Source organism: Crocodylus porosus, unplaced genomic scaffold (genome assembly GCF_001723895.1).
Source record: "Crocodylus porosus isolate Cpor-Errol unplaced genomic scaffold, CroPor_comp1, whole genome shotgun sequence".
Taxonomy (NCBI): Eukaryota; Metazoa; Chordata; order Crocodylia; family Crocodylidae; genus Crocodylus; species Crocodylus porosus.
In genome coordinates this window covers 43,346,698-43,366,869 of record NW_017728909.1, presented here as the reverse complement: position 1 = coordinate 43,366,869, position 20,172 = coordinate 43,346,698, and the positions used below count along the sequence as shown (strand labels likewise).

The 20,172-nt window shown below is 40.7% G+C and overlaps 1 protein-coding gene and 1 long non-coding RNA gene across 4 annotated transcripts in view; one reads left to right on the top strand and one right to left on the bottom strand.

Moving 5' to 3' along the window:
- NLN (neurolysin) overlaps positions 1-20,172 on the bottom strand; it is a 79,170-nt gene that overhangs the window by 6,025 nt on the left and 52,973 nt on the right. For all 3 annotated transcript variants that reach the window (XM_019532141.1, XM_019532142.1, XM_019532143.1), the window contains exons 7-11: positions 19,402-19,537; positions 17,695-18,061; positions 9,775-9,976; positions 4,643-4,829; positions 258-386 (exon numbers count right to left, since the gene is read on the bottom strand). In XM_019532141.1, the coding sequence (XP_019387686.1) occupies positions 258-386; positions 4,643-4,829; positions 9,775-9,976; positions 17,695-18,061; positions 19,402-19,537 (1,021 nt within the window). The remainder of the gene's footprint in view (positions 1-257; positions 387-4,642; positions 4,830-9,774; positions 9,977-17,694; positions 18,062-19,401; positions 19,538-20,172) is intronic.
- LOC109307971 overlaps positions 20,018-20,172 on the top strand; it is a 10,872-nt gene continuing 10,717 nt past the window's right edge. Inside the window, exon 1 of the long non-coding RNA XR_002100422.1 lies at positions 20,018-20,028. This is a non-coding gene — a long non-coding RNA (uncharacterized LOC109307971). The remainder of the gene's footprint in view (positions 20,029-20,172) is intronic.

The window sequence follows — 20,172 nt, the reverse complement described above, 5'->3', positions numbered from 1 at the left end:
CGAGGGGGCGATGTGCATGGGAATAAGTCAGTCACTGCCTTCCTTATTGAGGACCAGAGCAGACAGGAGGCGTGTGTGTGTGTTATAAATGAAAAACAAAAAAAAGGTTTATTTATGTCAGTAGTTTAAAATGACTTGCACTATTACTAAATATTGGTTATTGGATCAGGCTCAGATGATATAATTAGTTAATTATTGGCTTTTGGCACTGGCCACAAAAATCTATCAGTGCACCCCTAACTTTTAAGTTTACATACCTGGAGTTGCAGGAATTCCTAAAATCTCCAAGCAATACCTGGCATATTCATCTGCTGGGTCAAGAGAAGGCTTTGTGTGAAGAGACTGGTCGACTTTGCTCAAGACAATCTGACGAAGGGTTAAAAGACCTAATGGTATAAGAATATTTATTATTCAATGATGAGTTTTTATGGCATCTTCCATCCAAGAATCTTAACATGCATAAAAAATATTTGTGAATTAAGCCACTGAGGTAAGAAACCATTGTTTTTATTTTAACTGCTCTTCTACTCAACTGAAACAAGTAGTTAAAAATTTGAGAGGCTTATTATTATTAAAAGATTTGCTATTACAACCTCCATCTTCTTAAATTGTGTTCTTGAAAACAATTAAGACATCAGCCATTTTTAGTTTCAGTTTCAGCATTTAAACATAGTTTTTGTAATCACTCCAAAAGTATAAACGTTCTTTTCTATATGTTTACCTATCAGTTGTAACTACAGAATCAGTACATACGCATTTAAGGATGAACAAAAATACAAAGGGACTGTGTTCATTCTGTTTTACACAGAATATTGGCTTTACACTTTCTATCCACCATTCTGGATGTTGGAATCCTCTGGATAAAGGTCCGAGGGGAGATGAGAAGGAGTGATGTCACAGTGGGCATCTGCTACAAGCCACCAGACCAGGAGGAAGAGGCAGACAAGACCTTCTTTAAACCACTAGCAGAAGTTTCCAAATCACAGGACTTTGTTCTCACAGGGACTTGAATTACCGAAACACAGCAGTGCCCAGGCAGTCCAACACGTTCTTGATGTGTTTTGGGGATAACTTTGGGTACAGTGGCCAACTAGGGACAAAGCTCTTTTCGACTTGCTGCTCACAAGCTGGGAGGAGCTGGCTGAGAATGTGAAGGTGGAAGGTAACTTGGGTGACAGTAACCATGAAATGACAGAGTTCAAGATTCTAAGAGGAGAGACTCAGAATAAAGACACTAGATTTCAGAAAAGTAGACATTAAGAAACTCAGTAAACTCATAAGTAAGATCCCTTGGGAGGCAAGTGGGAGGGAGAAAGTCGTCTAGGAGAGCTGGCTGTACTTTAAGGAGGTTATACTAAGAGTGTAAGAACAAGATATCCAGAAGTGACAGAAGATTGGGAAGTGCAACAGAAGACTGACCTGGCTAAAACACTGTCTCTTCAATGTGCTGAAACTCGAAAAGGCATCCTACAAAAATAGAAATTTAGTCATATATAAGAGTATTGCATGGGCATATAGGGAGAAAAATCAGGAAGCCCAAAGCATAATTTGAGGTGCAACTGGCAAGGATGTAAAAGGCAATAAAAAGAGATTTTACAAGTATGTCAGAAGTAATGCGTGTCCCTTACTGAATGCAGAGGGCAGCCTACTTAGAGATAATGCAGAGAAAACTGAAGTATTTAATGTTCATTTGAATTTTACATGAATAAAGTCAGCCATAAAATGAGGAGGACAATTGGCAGCAAAGATAGGGAGGACTGGTACACAGCCTAGAGCAGTGGTAAAACAGGTTATGGATCATAATGTAAGTAGACCATACTGGGTCAGACCAATGGTTCACCTACTCTGGTATCCTATCTCCGATAGTGGCAGGGGTGGGCGTTATACACAGACAGCATCAAACTGGATCTCAGTAGAGTGATCTATATCCCCTATTCAATACCCTCTGTGGCATCCACCATTTATTGGATTAAAGCGGCCAGAAGAAAATCTCCATTTTGTTCAGTAGTCATCAGCTAGATCTATCATCCATGCATTTATTTAGTTTCTTTCCAAACCTGATTATGCTATTTGCCTCCATCACCTCCTGTGACAATAAATTCCACAAGTTAACTACATATAAACTACCTTCTTTGGTTAGTTTTAAATCTGTTACCTACCAATTTCAGCAGGTGCCTGCCTCCTACTGCTAGTGTTCTGGGACTTGGTGAACAAAAGTTCCCTGTTCATTTTGCCCACACACTTCATGATTTTCTAGTCCTCTGCTCTGTCACATCCCCCCTTGGCCGCCTTCTTTCCAAACTGAAGAGTGTTGGCCATTTTAGTCTTTCCTTGTATAGCAATTGCTCTAGGCCCCTGATCATTTCAGCTGCCCTTCCCTGTACCTTTTCTAATTCTACTAGATTCTTTTTGAGAAGAGAAGCTTAAAAAAGCAGAATTAAGAGAAGCTTGATGCTTTTAAGTTGTTAGGTCTGGACAGCAAACATCCTAGAGAACTGAAAAAAGTGGCTGACACAATTTCAAAGCTACTGGCTACCATCTTTGAGAATTTGTGGATGCTGAGTGAGATCCCAGATGACTCCAAAAGGGCAAATATAGTGCCCAATTTTAAGAAAGGGAAGAAGGGAGATCTGGGGAATTATTGGCTAGTTAATCTGACCTCAATACCTGGAAAAATTATGTTCATTCAAGAATCTCTTTTAAAGCACCTAGAGAACAAGGTGATCAGGAATAGCCACATAGATATACAAGAACAAGTCAAGCCTGAACAACCTGATTTCCATCTATAAGTGACAGGTTCTGTGGATGGGGGAGAGATATAGATGTGATACCGTTTTATTTTAGCAAGCCTCTTGACACAGTTTCCCATGTTATTCTCATTAATAAACTAAAGAAATATAGATCGTAAGCTCGATACATAACTGGTTGGATCAATGAGTAGTCATCAATGGCTCAATGCCTGTTTGGGAGGAAGTATCAAGTTAGGTTCCTCAAGGGTCTGTCCTGGGCCTTGTTGGATAGAAAATGGTATTTAGAGGTTTGCTTTTGGGAACTGGCTTGTAACTAAAGTAGATATGCTTTAGAATAATGGCCCAGGGTAACGGCAAGGGGTAAATGATTTCTAACAGCCTGTTTGTGACAAAGTTTCCTTCAAGGCTGACTGTGTCTAAAACTAACAGACACACAGGCTGGGAAATTGAAGACATGTACCACAGTGTTCCATAACATGAGATAAGGTGGCATTAGGTCACAGCACCCAGCTGCAGAGCCCTTGGGATTTCCGGTTTTGGTAAGCGGGCCAGATTAGGAGGACACCAGAAATAACCAAGTTAAGATGTGTGCATGTGATGGGTTTGTGAAACAAAGAAATATACTGAGAGGACAGAGTGTGGACAATATGACGACCACAGGGAGCCCAATCAAAGATGCCCAGAAATGAAGAGTCATCAGAGGGGGAGAAAAAGAGGGATTTCAGGGCAGCAAAGGGTCCCTGGGAAGGGAACTTGAGGCCACCACAGACAGAGGGCACACCACCAGCCTGTCTCACACACCCCACTGTGGGGGTGGGAGAGGAGGGGAAAGGGGGATTGGCCTTCGACCTCCAGGCTGCTGACATCTAATATTCAAGAGAGAACCTCAGAGTGAAGTTTGCATACTGTCCAGACGTACCTTTCCTATGTGACAGCTCTAGGACTGGTAGCTATAGAACTGTCTGCATTATTCTCATCTGGTATCACTGTGTATCAATAAAATTTGACTATTACCAAATAGAGAGGTCATCGTCGGTCTGAGGGCTTGGGTCCTCCCAGAACAAGGTATCTGCATCATAAATCCAGTGCCAACAAGTCTGATATTGTTTAATATCTTCATTAATCATTTGGAGGATAGGACTGAGTATACATTTAGCAAGTTTGTGGATAACACCAGGTTTAATGGAGTTAAATACACTCTGGAGTGTAGGGCTATAATTCAAAATGACCTGGAGGAACTGGAGGGAAAAAAATCAACTGGATGAAATTCATTAAGGGTAAGTGCAAAATCCTGTACTTAGAATGGAATAGCTGGTGCATGTATAAATGCAGGCTGGGCAATGATGGCAGTAGCACAGAAAAGGACCTGCGGGGTTAGTGGACCAGAAGCTGAGTATGAGCCAACAGTGTGCTCTTGTTTAAAAAACAACACAATAGATTTTATTAACAATTTGTGAAAGAAGGGAAGTGATCTTTCTGCTGTTTGGCACTCATAAGGCCTCATCTGGAGTACTAGATAGGTCCATTTTAGGGACCTAAACTTCAAAAAGGATATGGACAAATTAGAAAAATCCTAGCAGAGAGCAACAAAAATAATTAGAAAAAGTCTGTGGCCACAGATGACAAGACTAGGAATAATGGCCTCAAGGAGCAGAGGAAATTTAAGCTGGATGAAATTTAAGAAGGACTTTCTTACCATGATGGAGTTTAAGCACTGGAAGAGGCCACTTTGAGACATTTTAAAAAGTAGATTAGAAAGATGCTTGACTAGGATGGTATAGTCAGGGATGATTCTGTCTTGAGCATGGGGCTGGATTAGATTACCACCAAAGTTCCCTTCCAGACCTACTTTTCCATGATATGATTTTATGAAAACAATGCTTAAAAATTACCTGTATTAGCTAGTCTAGAGGCAGCAAGTTTTTCAAGGAGGGTGTCTGAAACATGGCTCCCATCTTTATAATGTTTTGACATTTGTTGTAATGGTTCTTTTTCCCACACCCAGTTCTCAAACATCTGTGAAGGAACCTCTACAAAGTCTGTTTCCACATTAGTTCCACTAAATCTTGCAAAGTCAGTCTAAAAAAAAAGGAAAGAAAGCCATTTTATTAAATAAAAAAACAAAGCAGGATTTATAGTAATATCTCAACTTTTGAATGTTTTGAAATTGATGTAAAAGGAGGAAAGACTCATTTTAGGCAACTATATTTTAAAAAGCTCAATATTATAGTATACTCAGAATTTAAAAGTGATGGAACAAATTCAGATAATGGGAAAATTAACCAAAATATATGCAGTGATGGTAAGTCATAGGATCTCAGAAAACACAAATCTTTTCCATTTTCTGAGATGAATACATTCTAGCATTGTCCTATAACCATATAAGTACTTTGTAGCCTGCTACAAAACATTGAAAAAAGCAGTTTGTAACTTGTAGAATTACTGTATAACATTGCAACATTTAGACCTTTATGCATTTAGACCTTACTGAAGGATTTTCCTTGATTTGCCTACCCTATCAAGTACTATCCTTCTAATTTTGCTTACTTGGTAGGAGCATGGTGCCCTGGACATATTGTACACTATCTGAATTAAAGGTACATAGTTTGAAATACATGAATGATGTTGGTTTTATGAATGAAATGTCCCTTATTCTAGTATTCTGAATCACTGGTAGAAGGAATCTCTCTACATCAGGGGTGGACAAAATACAGCCTACAAGCTGGATCAGGCCCACAGCTGTCCAGGCGGTGCAGTGCAGGTGTAATTGCCTCCTCCCTATCCCCCCTGCCACTCCTTTCCCCTCCTACCTCTCCCTGACCTTATCTCACTCATGGCTGCCCCTGTGGCACTCCACAAGGAGGCAAGTCCAAGGCAGTCTGTGCCACACTCCTGCCCACACCCATTGATGGTTCTGGTCAGTGTCCACACCTTCCCGGCAGGGCTGCTCCTGCTCCCAGGTACTGCTTGGCTCCCTCTGCTTCCAGAGGCTCCTTCTCCTCCTTCCTAGCCCTGTTGTGCCAGTCTTGGTACACATAGAGTGGGGAAGCAACGGCAGTTGTGGGGATGCGTGTCAGGCACCACACACTCAGCCAGGTTGGGGGAAGCTGCAGCCAGGTGGCTCATGCCCCAGCACGTGGGGTCCAGTGCCAGCTACTGGCTACCTTCCAAATTCTCCTCCCATACAGCACAATGAACACCTGAGCGTGGCTGACTGGGTACAAGGGGACCAGGAGCTGGAGCTAGAGCCCTGTGTGCTGGGGCAGGAGCTGTTTGGCTGAAGCTTCACCCTGTCTGGCTGGACATGTGGTTCCTGGCACATATCTCCATGGATGTTGCCCTTCCTCACACTACCTGATTCATGGAGTGGTGCAGCAGGGGCAGGAAGAGGAGGAGCCACTGGAGGCAGGGGGAGTCATGCAGTACCCAGGCAGCTGCAGCCACACTGGGAGCAGCCCTGCCAGGAAGCTGTGTGTGCTGGCTGGGGCTGTCAGCAGGCATGGACAGGAGTGCAGACTGCCCCAGGCTGGACTGGAGGAAGCAAGGGGAACCACACCTGCACTGCACCACCCAGGCGAGCTCTGCTGCATGTGTCCCATTTTCCCTTTCCCCCCAGTTGGCTTCTGGAACCTAGCATGTGGGCAGCCCCTCCAAACACGCACATGCCCTCCTCCCACTCCCTCTCCACAACTTACGAGGGTAAGATTCTACTTTGAACTATTATGTAATCACCTCTATATACACTACTCAAAACCACGCAAGTCAGGACAAAAATTATTTTTTGAAAAATAATTAAACTATATTACAGTAGATTTTTGATTTTTAGTATATGGTCTGTTTTCTATCTATAATTTGTTCAAATTATATCTTTTGAAAGATATTATGTGCGTGGCCCTCGAGAGCTCACCAAACTCGTTAAGTGGCATGCCAGCCGAAATAACTGCCCACCCGTTATCTAAATCAATCACAGCTGTGTGTTTCAGGTTAACTACTTCGTTAAGTGTTATTAATTTGCTCATGTTTAAAAAAATCTGCCTTGCCTCTATTAGTTCTTCAATACAGAATCCTTTTTTCGACTTAGAAATGCTTACAAATTCTGAAACGTGGATCTTTACCCTTCAAAGCCAAAATATTTTCAAAAAGATTTGGCTTTGAAAGCAAGGATTTTACCACAACCTTCCATTTCCTTTCAAACCCTAAAATAGCTTTACACTCTCTCTCTCTCTCGCTCTCTCTCTCTTTCTCAGTAGAAATTGTAATCAACAATTTTAGACACAAAAATGCCTATCCATGATGCCTGTCTGCATTGCTGTTCTTTTTTCAGGCCCCAATTCCCCTGCCAGGTGCAGATGCCTGAAGGGAAGAAATTTTCCAGCTTGTTCCAGAATGGTAATAGAATTATTTCATGTATGACTGCCAGGAGTTGCACAGTGTGCGACTCCCACACAAGTAACAGCTGTCTCACACTCTTCTTTATGTGCAGTCAGCATAGGTGCAAATGCAGGCAAATGTTTGCTGCCTTCCTGCATCTTTTAGTCAATCAGGTCCTCTGTGGCACTGAGAGGGCATCTTGTATTGGCTCCCGTGCTGAACTGCAGTCAGGGACCAACAACTGGGAGGCCACGACAACAACAGTGGCTTCAGAAGGCAAAAGCAGCAGAAGACAAGAGATCCTTTATTAGCCCCATGTATCCTTACCTACCCCTCTATTGTCATATTATGCAGATTAGCTCATTATACAGTATACATAAATGGTCAGGTATAGAGCAACAAAACTTAATATGGTAGCTACTTCAGCAGTGAAATGGTAGTTGAAAGCAGAACTTCATGACTCTCTTATATTCCCACGGTGGGCTGAGGACTATTCTATTTGGTTTCCTAAATTTTACACTCACTTCAGCAGCAGATCTAAATGGACTTCTTTTATTAGGAACCCCTAAGTAGCTGTGGCAAAGGAGAAAAGTTTGCTCCTTAAATTGTGAGATCTGAAACTGTTTCTGAAATATCTTGGGGTGAATGAAACCTATTTAATCCTAGGTTTAATCTGTAGGTTTATACATGTCCTTATTCTATCAGCCTTGGATTGGTGAGCTGATGGTGTAAAATTTACAAATCGGAATGAGAAACATTGATGATTATAACTTTTGAACACAAAGGAACTCATCTAATAATAAATCTTTCATAAATATGGGTCAAATGAAAATTAAATCAGAAGTTTATTTAGGTCTTTGATCAGTCCCTTCCATTGAGATGCAGAAGTCTGATGGCGGCACTGAAGAAGGAAGTAGAAGGCAGTATTCAGACTGCCTGGTCCAGGGATGCGTTTACCTTCTGTATCACGCACAAAGAAGGACAGGGTAGCACCTTATGGCACCTATACATGTGCTCCAGGAGCTACTCTGATCAAAATGCCCACAGCATCTCTTGCATTTAGCATCCTGCATTTCAAAATGGTGGTGAGGATGCTTTAACTAAAGCTTGTTCAAGGAGCTTTAGTTAGTGTCTCCGGTGCCATTTTGAAATGTGGGGACACTGCACACATGAGATGCTGCAGCATGCTGGAGCATTCTGATTGGAACTTTCCAGCAGATTTAATTAATCAGAGCATGTCAAAGCACATATAAAGGTGTCCTTAGAGACTAACTCATTTAAAAAGGTATATACTTTAGGAGCCAAGTCCTCTTCATCAGATGTTACTAATAGATTACTAGAAAGCAGAGGTACTAAATAGAAAAGAATAAAGTAATTTAAATACAAAAGACAGGGAAAGGGGGAGGAAAGGATAGGAGCAGGGGGAACTGCTGAGGTAGATAATGGTGGGTTAAAGAGCTCAAAAGGGATAAACAAAGTGGTGGACATAAGGGACACCACTGATCTCCAAACACTTCTGGCAAATAGCGGCCATCTCGGGGCAGTCAGTGGGGATAAGCCTATCCCGGCTTACAGGTAGCCTCTCAACCTCAAACGGTTCCTCTTCAGGAACAGACTACTCTCACCAAGGCACCAGGCCTTGCTATGCCCCCTCACTAGCACAGACCACATGATTGCTGGACCAAACACAAATTATAACATCCAGAGTGCATTTGCTTGCTCCTCTACAGGTCATACATATTATAACCTGTGTTCAGTGCCTCTCTTCTATTTATATTGGACATAGACAGTGATCCATAGATTAAAAGAATGAATGAACACTAATTTGACATCAATTCCAGAAAGACACCAAAGCCAGTGACAGAATACTTTAACCTCCATGGACATGCCATTGCTAATCTCACGGCTGTTCTCAAAAAATCTAACTTGAGAAATTAATTGGAACACAAAATTGCAGAACAATAAAAGAATCCACAGACTGGATTACATTAAGTATAATCTAAACAGAGACTCTGGATTCTTCTTCCATTACTTGGCTTAGCTTTTATAACCCTTATGTCCCTCAGTGGGTTAACTGCTTTGTTTATTCTTTCGATCTCTTCAATCTACCTTTGCCTCTCACAGCTGTGCCTCTCCTTACCTCCCTCTTTCACTAACCTTTGTATTCACCTGACCTTATTCCTTTCTATTTAGTATCCCTGTTCTCTGCAAGTCCATTTATAACAGGTGATGAACTAGTCTGGTGTCTCCAAAAGCCTAGACCTTTCATATCCTGCCTTCTTCCTGACTTTGGTCTAACACAACCACAGCCTTCCTCTCTTCTGTAACAAGGAACACAGCTCTATGAATAAGTATTGATTCACAGGCCATTTTAACTCTTTGGGACAGGAACTGGGCCTTTTTTATGTTTCTGGAGGACTTAATACATTTGGGTACTATGAAAAACAAGCAATATCTGTAGCAGCCATCACATTTAGTGCTATATGTTGGAAATATTCCTTACTCCTGGAGTGATTTACTGATCAGCCAGTTACTCAGCCTGTTCAGAGAGGACAGAATAAGTCTCATCAAATACAGTCACCACATGATATACCCCACCATATTTAGAGACCATGAAAACAGAAATAGACCTTTTAATGGAAACATTACTAACCTGTGCACATATCTGATGCATTACATGGCCAAATTCATGGAAGTAAGTTTTCACCTCATCGTGTCGCAGCAATGATGGGCGATCTGAAGTTGGTTCTGAAAAGTTTGTCACCAGAGCAGCTACAGACATCATTCTGCTGCCATCAGAGAGAAGGCAGCCAGGCTGGAGACCAAAGCATGCTGCATGCCCATACTTCCCCTCTCTGAGCAAGAAAATATACCAAAAACCATCCTTATATCACAAGCCTATTTTCCAGAAGTAATATAGAGAATGGGGCTGTGTTCCTCTTACAGCTTCATATGAGACAGAGGTCCTTTCCCTTTTATTAAAATGACATTTTAATAATAATGATAGGTGTCCTTTCTCTTGCAATAAAATCTCTTTTATTAAATTTAAATTCACATCCAATAATTTTTGTACAAGTCACTGCACCTAAGATTCTGCTAAGAACACAATGAAAAACTTTCTAAATCCTGTCAGTGTAACACTAAAAGGAGCAATGCAAACCTTTGAATCCCTTATTACTTAGGCCACTGCCATATGTTATGCTTACAAGGTTATTAAACAGTTAATTATGTCTTGAATTGTGACCTGGCCATACATTCAATCAATTCATGGGGTGATAAAACCAGGAACAAGCTACAAAGTTATTCCACAAAAAATATGTAACAATGTGGTTGGTTCCTATCCTATCCAGGTGTGCCCAGCCACAGGAGTGCATGGTGTGCCCCTGTGGCTGGGAGCCCAGCCAGCTGAGGGGGTGCCCAGCTGCAGAAGCCTGCTACTTGCTGGTGCAGGGGAGCCTGAGATCATGATCCCACAATCATATCTCCTGCCATGCATTGTGTAACATGGTAGGAAGTGCAATTGTGTGGGTTGTGCATCAAGTCCTATTGTGCCTGTCCCTGTGTACCTGGGGGGCCCCTTAGATATAAAAAAAGTCAACTCTGCTCCTTCTTAAAGTAATTTTTACTTTACATAAAGGATATGGTGACAATGCAGAGTGCAGTTCTTATTAGCACAGAACTAGCTGTAAACAAGCTTAGCTTCTCAGCAGGGTAAGTCAGCCTGCATTGAATTATAGGCTGCTGAGGCTAAATTGCTTCTGTTATAACTGATGTTCAGAAAGTATCTTGCCTGACCCATTTAATCTGACAGATTTAACAGATCAAAGTACTAGTGTTTTGGTATGTTTGCTTGTTAGCAGTAATTTATTTTATGTACAGAGACCTTGTTTGAGGACCTGTAGAAATAAATACATTACAAAAAAAAGAAAGAAAAACAGAAGTACCCAAATAAGAAAGGCCTGACTGTAAAGAACCTCATGAGAAGGTGAGGGATAATATCCCTTCATATGCCACAGTAAAATAAAAATGTTGGCAGTTGAATTTATGCGAGGAAGACTTAGCCTTGAGAGTGAGTTAAAGCCAGGATATCCCTGGAAAGCTATCATAACAGAACATGTTGCTACAGTCCACAAGGCAGTGATGAAAACAATAGATTAATAATCAGGCACACAGCTGAGACTGTAGGCAATAGCATTGGGTCTGTGCATTCCATCTTCAGGGAAGATCTGGGTATGAGGAAGATGTTAGCAAGATCAGTGCCAAGAATGTTGAGTACTGGCCAAAAACAATTCAACTTGACATTACAAAGAAACTTTAAGGGCAGTTTCAAGCAAACCCAGAAAACAACATGCACAGGATTGTGATTCAGGAAAAACCACAGGTTAAGCAATTTGATCTTGAGACCAAACAGCAGAGGATGCAGCGAAAGCACTCATACCCTTCATCTCCTACAAATTCAAGAAGTTGGTATCAGTCACAGTAAGGCCATCAGGAACAAGTGCCATTGGAAGCTAAGGAGGAGTCCTGGAAGACAGCGTGCTATGAATTTTTGCATATTAGTTACTATGTTTAAATGATAATAGTATTGAATTGTTCAACCTGTATGACTGTATGAACAACTAAAACTTAATTTTGTGCTTGTTCCCTGCCTGACATGAGTAGATGAACTTTGTATGTCCTGTGTAGGTGAGTGTCTGTGTGAGAGGGTGAATGGTGACAGAATGGTAACTATTTGCATGAAGACAGAAGAAAATTTAATTGATTGTGTAAGCAACAAAGTGCCAATGTATAAGTTACCAGACAGTAAACTAATTAAGCTAATTAATGGATGGCTGAAGAACTCGTCTGTGATCAGGTGCGAAGAAGACAGTAAGAAGAAAAAACTTTTCATATCCTTCCACTTGAACTACACAGTATTTCAAGGCAGAGATAACCAACTTCACTGGAATGACCTCAAGCTGAGATAAACAGAAGAAACAACCCCTAATTAAAGACTGGGCATGGAAAACCCTCAGTGCCAAACAAAGACTTGAATTCCCTATAAAAGCGAGATGCAGACAAGCCAAGATGGGAAACACATCTGCAACCTCATGGAGCACAGGAATGCATGCGTGTATACCCTCGTTCATATCCTCAATAAGCCTGGACCCAGCCATCCAGTGCTAATATTGAGTAACATCTGCTGGTAACTATAACATTTTACTAGAGTGGTTTTGTCTGTATGTCTGTTTTTATGTATACTTGTGTATGTCTGTTTGTATGACTGGTATGTCCAAGCTTATGTATCTGCTTCATGTGATCATTAAACATGGCATTTTGCCTTATCCTCCTTTTTAAGGTCTCACTCAATTTGAGCTATTGGCAATTTTAAGTAACAACAGAATGTTCTCTCATGTACACTGATGTCAAGATTATTCTAAAAATAAACCATCAGTTGAATTAAATCAGTGTTTGTTTCTTTGTCAGGTTAGAAACTTTCTGAACGCCCTCTTCGACCTAAGCTCTGTCATTTACAACTAGCTCTTCATTATTTGGCAGTCTGTAGTGTAGATGTATCCCTGGTTTTGATAATTATAAGATGAAAGACAATATCTCATTTTCTGAAGTATTAACATTTGTACCAACTTGAAACATATTTAAAGAATAAACATTAGGGAGTACTGGTATTGTAAAGCATTTTTCTTTCAAAAAATCAAATATGACATCCTCTCTATAAAATTGTTATAAAAATCTGCATTAGCGATTATCTTTAAGAACTAATACAATGATGGCTGAGGGGAAAATATGGTACGTAGCTTGAAAAGGGAAACAGGAGGACCTGGAGAAGCTTTACTTTGATATTCAAACACATTAGAAAAATATATTAAAAACAGGTGATAAGAAACAGCCAACATGGATTTGTCAAGGACAAATCACATACACCCAAATTTACTTCTTTTTCTGACAGTTAACTGGCTTTATGAAAAAAGAGGTTGTAATAAATACTTTTGGACACTGTTCTATATGACATTATTATAAACAAACTGGGAAAGTTTGTGGACTAGATTAAATCATCACAAAGCAAGTGCAAAAGTGACTGAAACACTACACTCAGTGAGTTCTGGATGTACTTAAGTCCAAGACAAGATATTTTTCACCATTTAACATGGGGGGAGGGGGGAAAGCCCCTTGTCTTAGATTTAGGTATAATTGGGGAGGGTCAGGCAGCTGCTGCAGCTCTAACTCTAGCCTCAACCCAGGGGATACAGGGGTCAGACCACTGAATCCCCTACTGTCTGTCCCCACCGCCACACTGATTGCCCCACAGTAGCAGTGGGGGTGAGGGAATGAATTTAAGACAACCCACCAACTTTATAAATTTTCCATATCTAGAATCTAAATTAAAGGTGCACTGATACAATGGTCTGATATCGGATCAGCACCAATATAAAGAAAATGTAACATATCAGAAATCGGCCATATCAGGCTGATAATTTAGCTGATAAATATATGCAGCTGTAGTGAAGCACAGGTGGCGAAGAGCATAGCCCGGCAGCGTGGAGAGCTGTCTCCAGCTGGTAAGTCTGGTGGGGGGAGGGGCTGGGGGACAGATCAAGTTTCCCGCAATAAGGGAGGATGTGGGGTAGGGGCAAGGGCAAGAGCTGCTCAGCTGAGGTCGGCAGGCGCAGCTTTTGTCTGGGAGGGTGTTGGGGGTGTGTGTGTGTGGCTATTACCACCGTGCACTGCTCATCCAGGAGGGCAGTGGGGGGTGTGTCTGGATCTGTCTGGGGCAGGCTGGGTCTGCACTGAGCTCTTCCTGGTAGGACAGAGCTGCACTTAGAAGGGGCTACAGTGAATTTGTGGCTGCAGCCCCCCTGCCCATATCCCCTTCCCAGTGTAGCCCTGCTGGGAAAACCTTGGTGCAGCCCTGGCCCCAGCCTGCCCTGTGCAGATCTGGGGGCACACGTCTCCCCAGATGAGCCGCTGGACGAGCAGGTGAGTACTGGATGAGCTGCCGGATGAGCGGCTCCCAGACAAGCAGCACACAGCAACGGGAGCTGCCCCCCACCCCTGCCCCCCAAGATGAGCCATGGCTCCTTGCCACGCCTGCCTTGCCCTAGCTGGGCAGCACTTGCCCCAGCCCCTGCTCCTGCCCCACACCCTCCCTCACCACAGGGGCCTTAATCTGTCCCTGCAGCCCCTTCTGTCTCCCTTTCCCTTTCACCACACCAGACTTACTAGCTGGAGGCAGCTCTCCATGCTGCTGGGATGGGTATTGGAAATTGGATCAGTATCAGCTAATATGCCTCCTTAAAAATTGGTTATTGGTATCGGCCACAAATAACTATCGGTGCAGCCTTAATTTAATTTTTGGGTAAATTACCAATTACTTTGGGTAATTACCAATACTTTGCTGTCAGAGCAGGAGGAAATTTCAAGTTTCTAGTAGGTTTCTCTCATAGGTCCAGTTCTATTTTGTATTTTAAATTAATGACTTTGACAATGGAATGGAGAGAATGCAATTTGTAATGACATCAAACTGAATGTGGTTGCAAATCCTTCCAGGACAAAATTACAATTCAAATGTGTTCTTTACAAATTAGAGAACCAGACTATAATTAGACAAGATGAAGTTCACTGAAGACAAGTGTAAAATACTACATCAAGGGCAGAAATACAAAATGTGGAATATCTAACTAGGCAGCAGTATTCCGGAAAAGGACCTGGGAGTTACTATGGATCAGGAACTCAGTAAAAGAAAAATGTGATACTGTTGTAGAAAAGGCAAGTATCATCCCAGGATGATATAGAAAGGGGACCTGTAGGTAAGATACAGGAGGTAATTTTCTTGTTTGTCTTGGCACTGATGAAGAGGCCTCATCAACTGAAGCGCTGTGCTCCATATTGGGTTGCACTTTTAACAAAAATTGGAAAAAAGGAAGAGACTCCAGGAGTGATAAAAGATTTGAAAAACATGACCAGTGAGGAAAGTTTAAAAGAATGGGTTTGTTTTCTTTAGACCAGAGGAGGGACTAAGACTAAAGGGGTCTTCTAAGATGTAAAAGGTTGCTATGAAAAGGATAGAAATCAATTAGGCCACTGACAGACATGAAAAAACAAAATAAAACAGCACTTTACCAGAAGAGGAAGCATGTCAGTTTGACCTGTATCCCCAGCATCTGTAAAAAATAGGCATAATCTAATCTATTATAGATCAGGCAAAAAGCCCCACTAATAATGGAAAACTGTGGACTAATCTGATCTGTAATGATCAGGCATTATTTCAGCAGGGTTTTTGGGCACTTTTTTCTAATAGCTGATTCAATCAGCTATTAGATAAAATTTCCAAGAAACTCCACTGAAGCACACAATCTATACAGACGCTGGGGGAGACAGGTCCAACTAATGTGATGCCTCTTCTGGGCGTGCGCTTTGTTCAGTGTGGGGGTCACCAAACTGAATGTAAAATTGTGGGGGGTTTTCATGTCTGTAAGCATGTTAATGTAGATAAAGAATGAGAGAACACATTCTTATTTCCAATCTGTTTTCCCTCACAAACCGTTGCATCGTAACATGTGCTTATATACGGAAAGCATATCAGCCCCATTAATTCTCTTTGTTCACTAGAGAGGAACAAGAAATAAAACTTAATTTTTAGCAAGGGAGATTCAGGTTAAGATACTGGATAAAAAAATTCTAATAATAAAGATAGTAAAGCATTAGAACAAGATTGCAGTGAAGGTTGTAGAATCTTCTTCCTTGAAGGCTGTTAATAATAGGCATGGTCTAGATATACTCAACCCTGTACAGAGCATGAAGACAGATCAGCGATTCTCTTGAGGTCCCTCCCAGCCATACAGTCTTTGATAATTAAAAATGAGCCACTAAAAAAAATTTAAAAATGTGGACCTACTCCTTATTTGTTGTCATTATATGCATGAAATCTGCTTTTCACTTTAATGGGGTCACAGTGGCAAGGCAGCTAAATCATCCTGCTACATATTCAGATGCACAAGTTGACGTCGAGTCCGTTGTAAATGGATGCCTGGTCATTTGGACTGGATACTCAAAGGCAACTGGATGTGCTCCCAGCCATGTTCCTTGCGAGTCACTGGCTACAGAAACTCTGGTGTTTTAACTACGCTAACCTCATGGGTCATCTGAGCTTGAGTGGGCCTTTTACCTTTTGAGCTCTTTGACATTAATACTAGGTGCTCACTACTTCTTGGCTTTTTTTAAACTGTCTAAAAAACCTGAATAATGATGTTGAACAAGGCTGTAACCTGCCATGCGAAAACCAATTTTCCATGAGATGAAGAAGAAGCAATCAAAGGTTCAAAGGGCCTTAAAGTTAGAAAAAGTCTCCACAAAAATAATTAAGACTTATGGCCTACGGGTGGAGAAGGAAGATTAACTGAAGATACCTCACTTCTCAAACACTGCCTGAAGGAAGCCCAGCATAGGAGGAAGAAAGGTTTTCAGGATTAAGTTTATATGATTTGCACCGATGGAGAGGGCTACCTAAATCTAGTAGTAGGCAATGGAAACCTTTTTCTTCCATAAATTCAAGAAAATGATCAAAAGCTTCCCATATATGCTTGGCTTCAAAGCACCTGTCTCTTAGACCTGAGGTTGTGGGGTTGGGATGTCAAATGGGATCCTGCTGAAGCAGTTCTTCTTAGTAAGAGATTGATACTTTTCTCAATACTGGACAAAAATCTCTTGAGTTTTCTTTTGTAACTTGAGAGGGCTCTTAGCAGGAAGAGATGAAGGCCTGGGAATAAAACTGTGGCATTAATGTTCTTTTTAGTGATGCTAGATGGAATGGATCTGGCTCTCTGGCAGACCTGAGTTCTGAGATTCTTTCCAAAAAGAGAAAGTTCTTTCTTGTACGTGATCCTGATGGCTGCTCTTAGGATTGATCAATCTTTGTGAAAGGATCTAGGAAATTTTGTCCTTGTTCAACATTGGGCCCCAAGTCTGCTCTTCAGGACAATATTAAAGTGAGATACATAGGGAATTCCTACTACCTACAGTAGAGAAGAGGTCCCTGTATAATATGTTGGGAGGGGCACAAGGATAAGAAAACAGAAGCAAGGACACTTTCAGAAGTAAGATATGGAGGGGAGAAGGGAGACCAGGAAGGATAAGACATCTCTAATGGGGAAAGAGAAATCATAGGTAAGATTCAAAGAATGTTCTTTGGTTCAGAGTCACCTTTGGAAGGTCGCCCACTGACAAGGGTATGAGGAAGAGACTCTTATCTTTATGTGGTTTTCCTCTTCTTAGGCCTCATACAGACATTCAATTTCTTCTGGGAGAATCACTGTTCTCCTGGAAAAGTCTGAACATCTGTGCACTTGCGGTTTTTTCTCTTGGAGTAAAAATGCTTCCTCTGGGAGAAAAATAACTTGGAAACAAACAAGGTTAAATCACTCCCATAAAAGTTTCTCCCAAGACAGTGAATGGCTGTACATGCTGTTAGTTAGTTAATTACTTTATTTCACTTCTTCAACTCTCCATTCTAGCAACCTCCTAAAGGTAAATCTCTTCATCTCTAACACTTAATAAACAAAACAAAAATGAGAGTTACCTGGGATAGAGGTCCAAGTAGAACTGCCCTAAAACTTCTCCCGTTGATCTGTCCTTTACTGTGTAAAGAGTGACACTGTCATGCCAAACACAAGCATTGTCTACCTGCTCAAATTCAAGTCCCAGCAGCTCCTGGTATATATTCAACAAGCCTTTTGTAACAGCTTCGATTGGAAAATATTCTTTCAATTTCTCCTGATCTATGGAGTACTTAAGCTCTTCTGTCTTGATCATATAATAATGTAGATCCCATGCATTGATTCTTCCATCATACTCAAAACCCATTTCTTTACACTCGTTTTTCTTCACATCCAGAATAAACTCTCTCTCTTCCTCAGACAAAGGCTTTAGCTTTTTACTTAAATCATCTGAAAATGAGAATATGTGCATATGAGAATAAGACAATTGTTTCTGAATTAACCTACTACTACTAATAAATTCCCTCATTTAAATGTATACATTTTTTAAAGTGTCTATCCAACTGGGGACACTAAGGTTTTCTATTTGTTGATCAAAGGCCATTTTATTGTTTGCCTTCCTGTTTTTAAAGTTTTAGTTTCAGGTGTGTTCTAGATGTGAGGACATGGACTTCTGCACCATCAGCTCTGGAAGGGGTGAGCATCATGAGTTATATTAAAAATTTAATTCAGTAATATAAGACCATTGATTAATTTTCTAAATCACAATGTCAGCTACAAGTGATACTATTAAAGTGTTTCACACTACCTCCAGGCAAAAAAAAAAAAATATTCTTCTGATGTGCACTTATAGAAACCGATTTAGAATAATATAGAAAATACACCAAATAGAAAAATGTCTTCATACAGAGTTATAATTGAAATCTTAAATGCACATAAAAAGCAGGTAGTTACTAACTTTATTTCCTAGCAAAACCACAACTCATTATCTCTAGAGAAATTGAATTCCTAGTCCAGAGCTTTCGATTATAAGTGTAATGTTGATGCTGAGTTCTTGATGCTGAGTAGACCTATAACTCAGATCTGACTTGGCAGCATTCAAGCTGCTCAATGAAAGCTGTTTAGCTGTTGCCATCAGATCCACTTGCCCAAATGCAAAAACCTTGGAATGACTAAAAATTAGAAGTATTTTAAAAATATAATAGAACCCATGACTACTATCAGCCATGTTGTGCCTCAGTGTTATGAATGAATACACCACTGCCAGCTGCTCTATCAAAAAAAAAAAAAAATCAATCTTCCAAGGGCCAACACGGACAAGCAAAATGTTACTGTCTGCAATAGTGGAAAAAAAATACCCTGTGGGAGTTTTTTCTTCTTCCAAAGCATCCACTAGAGGCAGTGACTGGGGATAGAACTTACAATTCAAAGGGGTCTGTACCTCCATTCAAAATTTCCAAAGAGGTCTGCATCTCTATTTTAAAATGTTTAGGATTCCACAAATGAAAAAAGGTTGAAAACCACTGCATTGAAATTCTAAACTGTTCCTCTGGAGCCCCTTAGAACCAACAGATTTACTTATATTCTTCATGGATGCTTGCAACTTCCATTGTATTTAATGCACTTATACCGGGGTATGGAGAAATAACGCTAAAAGTATTAGAGTGTGAGGCAGAGCTTTCTTTCCTGATGAATCTTGTGTGCTCTGTGACCCAGTTTCATATTTAAGACTATATTGGCTGAGGAGTCATGTTGTAGATCTAAATATAAATATATAAATTAAAACAAACCTAGAAAGGTTGTTACATTATCTGTGCTCTTTGCAGTGTTCATCTCCAGTACAAAGTTGGCATGTGTGTTGTATCCAAGAAGCTCTGCTACTTTTGCCCTTAAGGGAAGCAACTGCTGAAGAATTTTAGTGTTTTCCTAGGAAAAAGAAAGCAAGGGTGTAACAAAACACACCTGAACCCAATTATTCAATATTTTGAATAAAATTTGAAGTCATAAGTCAGAGCAAACATTTTAAAGGAAATATTTGAGATTCCAACTCAAAAATATGTGAAATATAACCTTACTATATTCCTGCAATTTTTAAGGAACAGTATCAGCAATGCAATTAACAGTGGCAGGAATCCTGACTTGCTAAGCTAATGATTTCATATGATTCTAGATCATTACAATCCTATAATATCAAATTAAACCAAATAGGTACCACATTGATTTAAAGTTAAAAATCTCTGAACCTTAAAGAGGGTTTTGTTCTTTTTAATAAAAGAGGGAAATATTTTAAAATACCCATCTACTGCAATCTAAGAAAAACTTGAATTTAAGATGACTTCCCAATAATTAGGTTCTGTACATGAAAAATGTACAAATTTGTTATAATTTTCCATATACAGAATCTAATTATTGGGGGGGTCACTTCTAATTCATTCCTCCACTGCTGCAGGGAAACACATAGTGGGGAGCAGGTGGTGTGGGGAGGTCAAGCAGCTTGCCCCCTGCCACCTCTGCCCCAACTGCTCCCCTGCAGCCTTGGACCACCCCCTCCCCCCACCTCA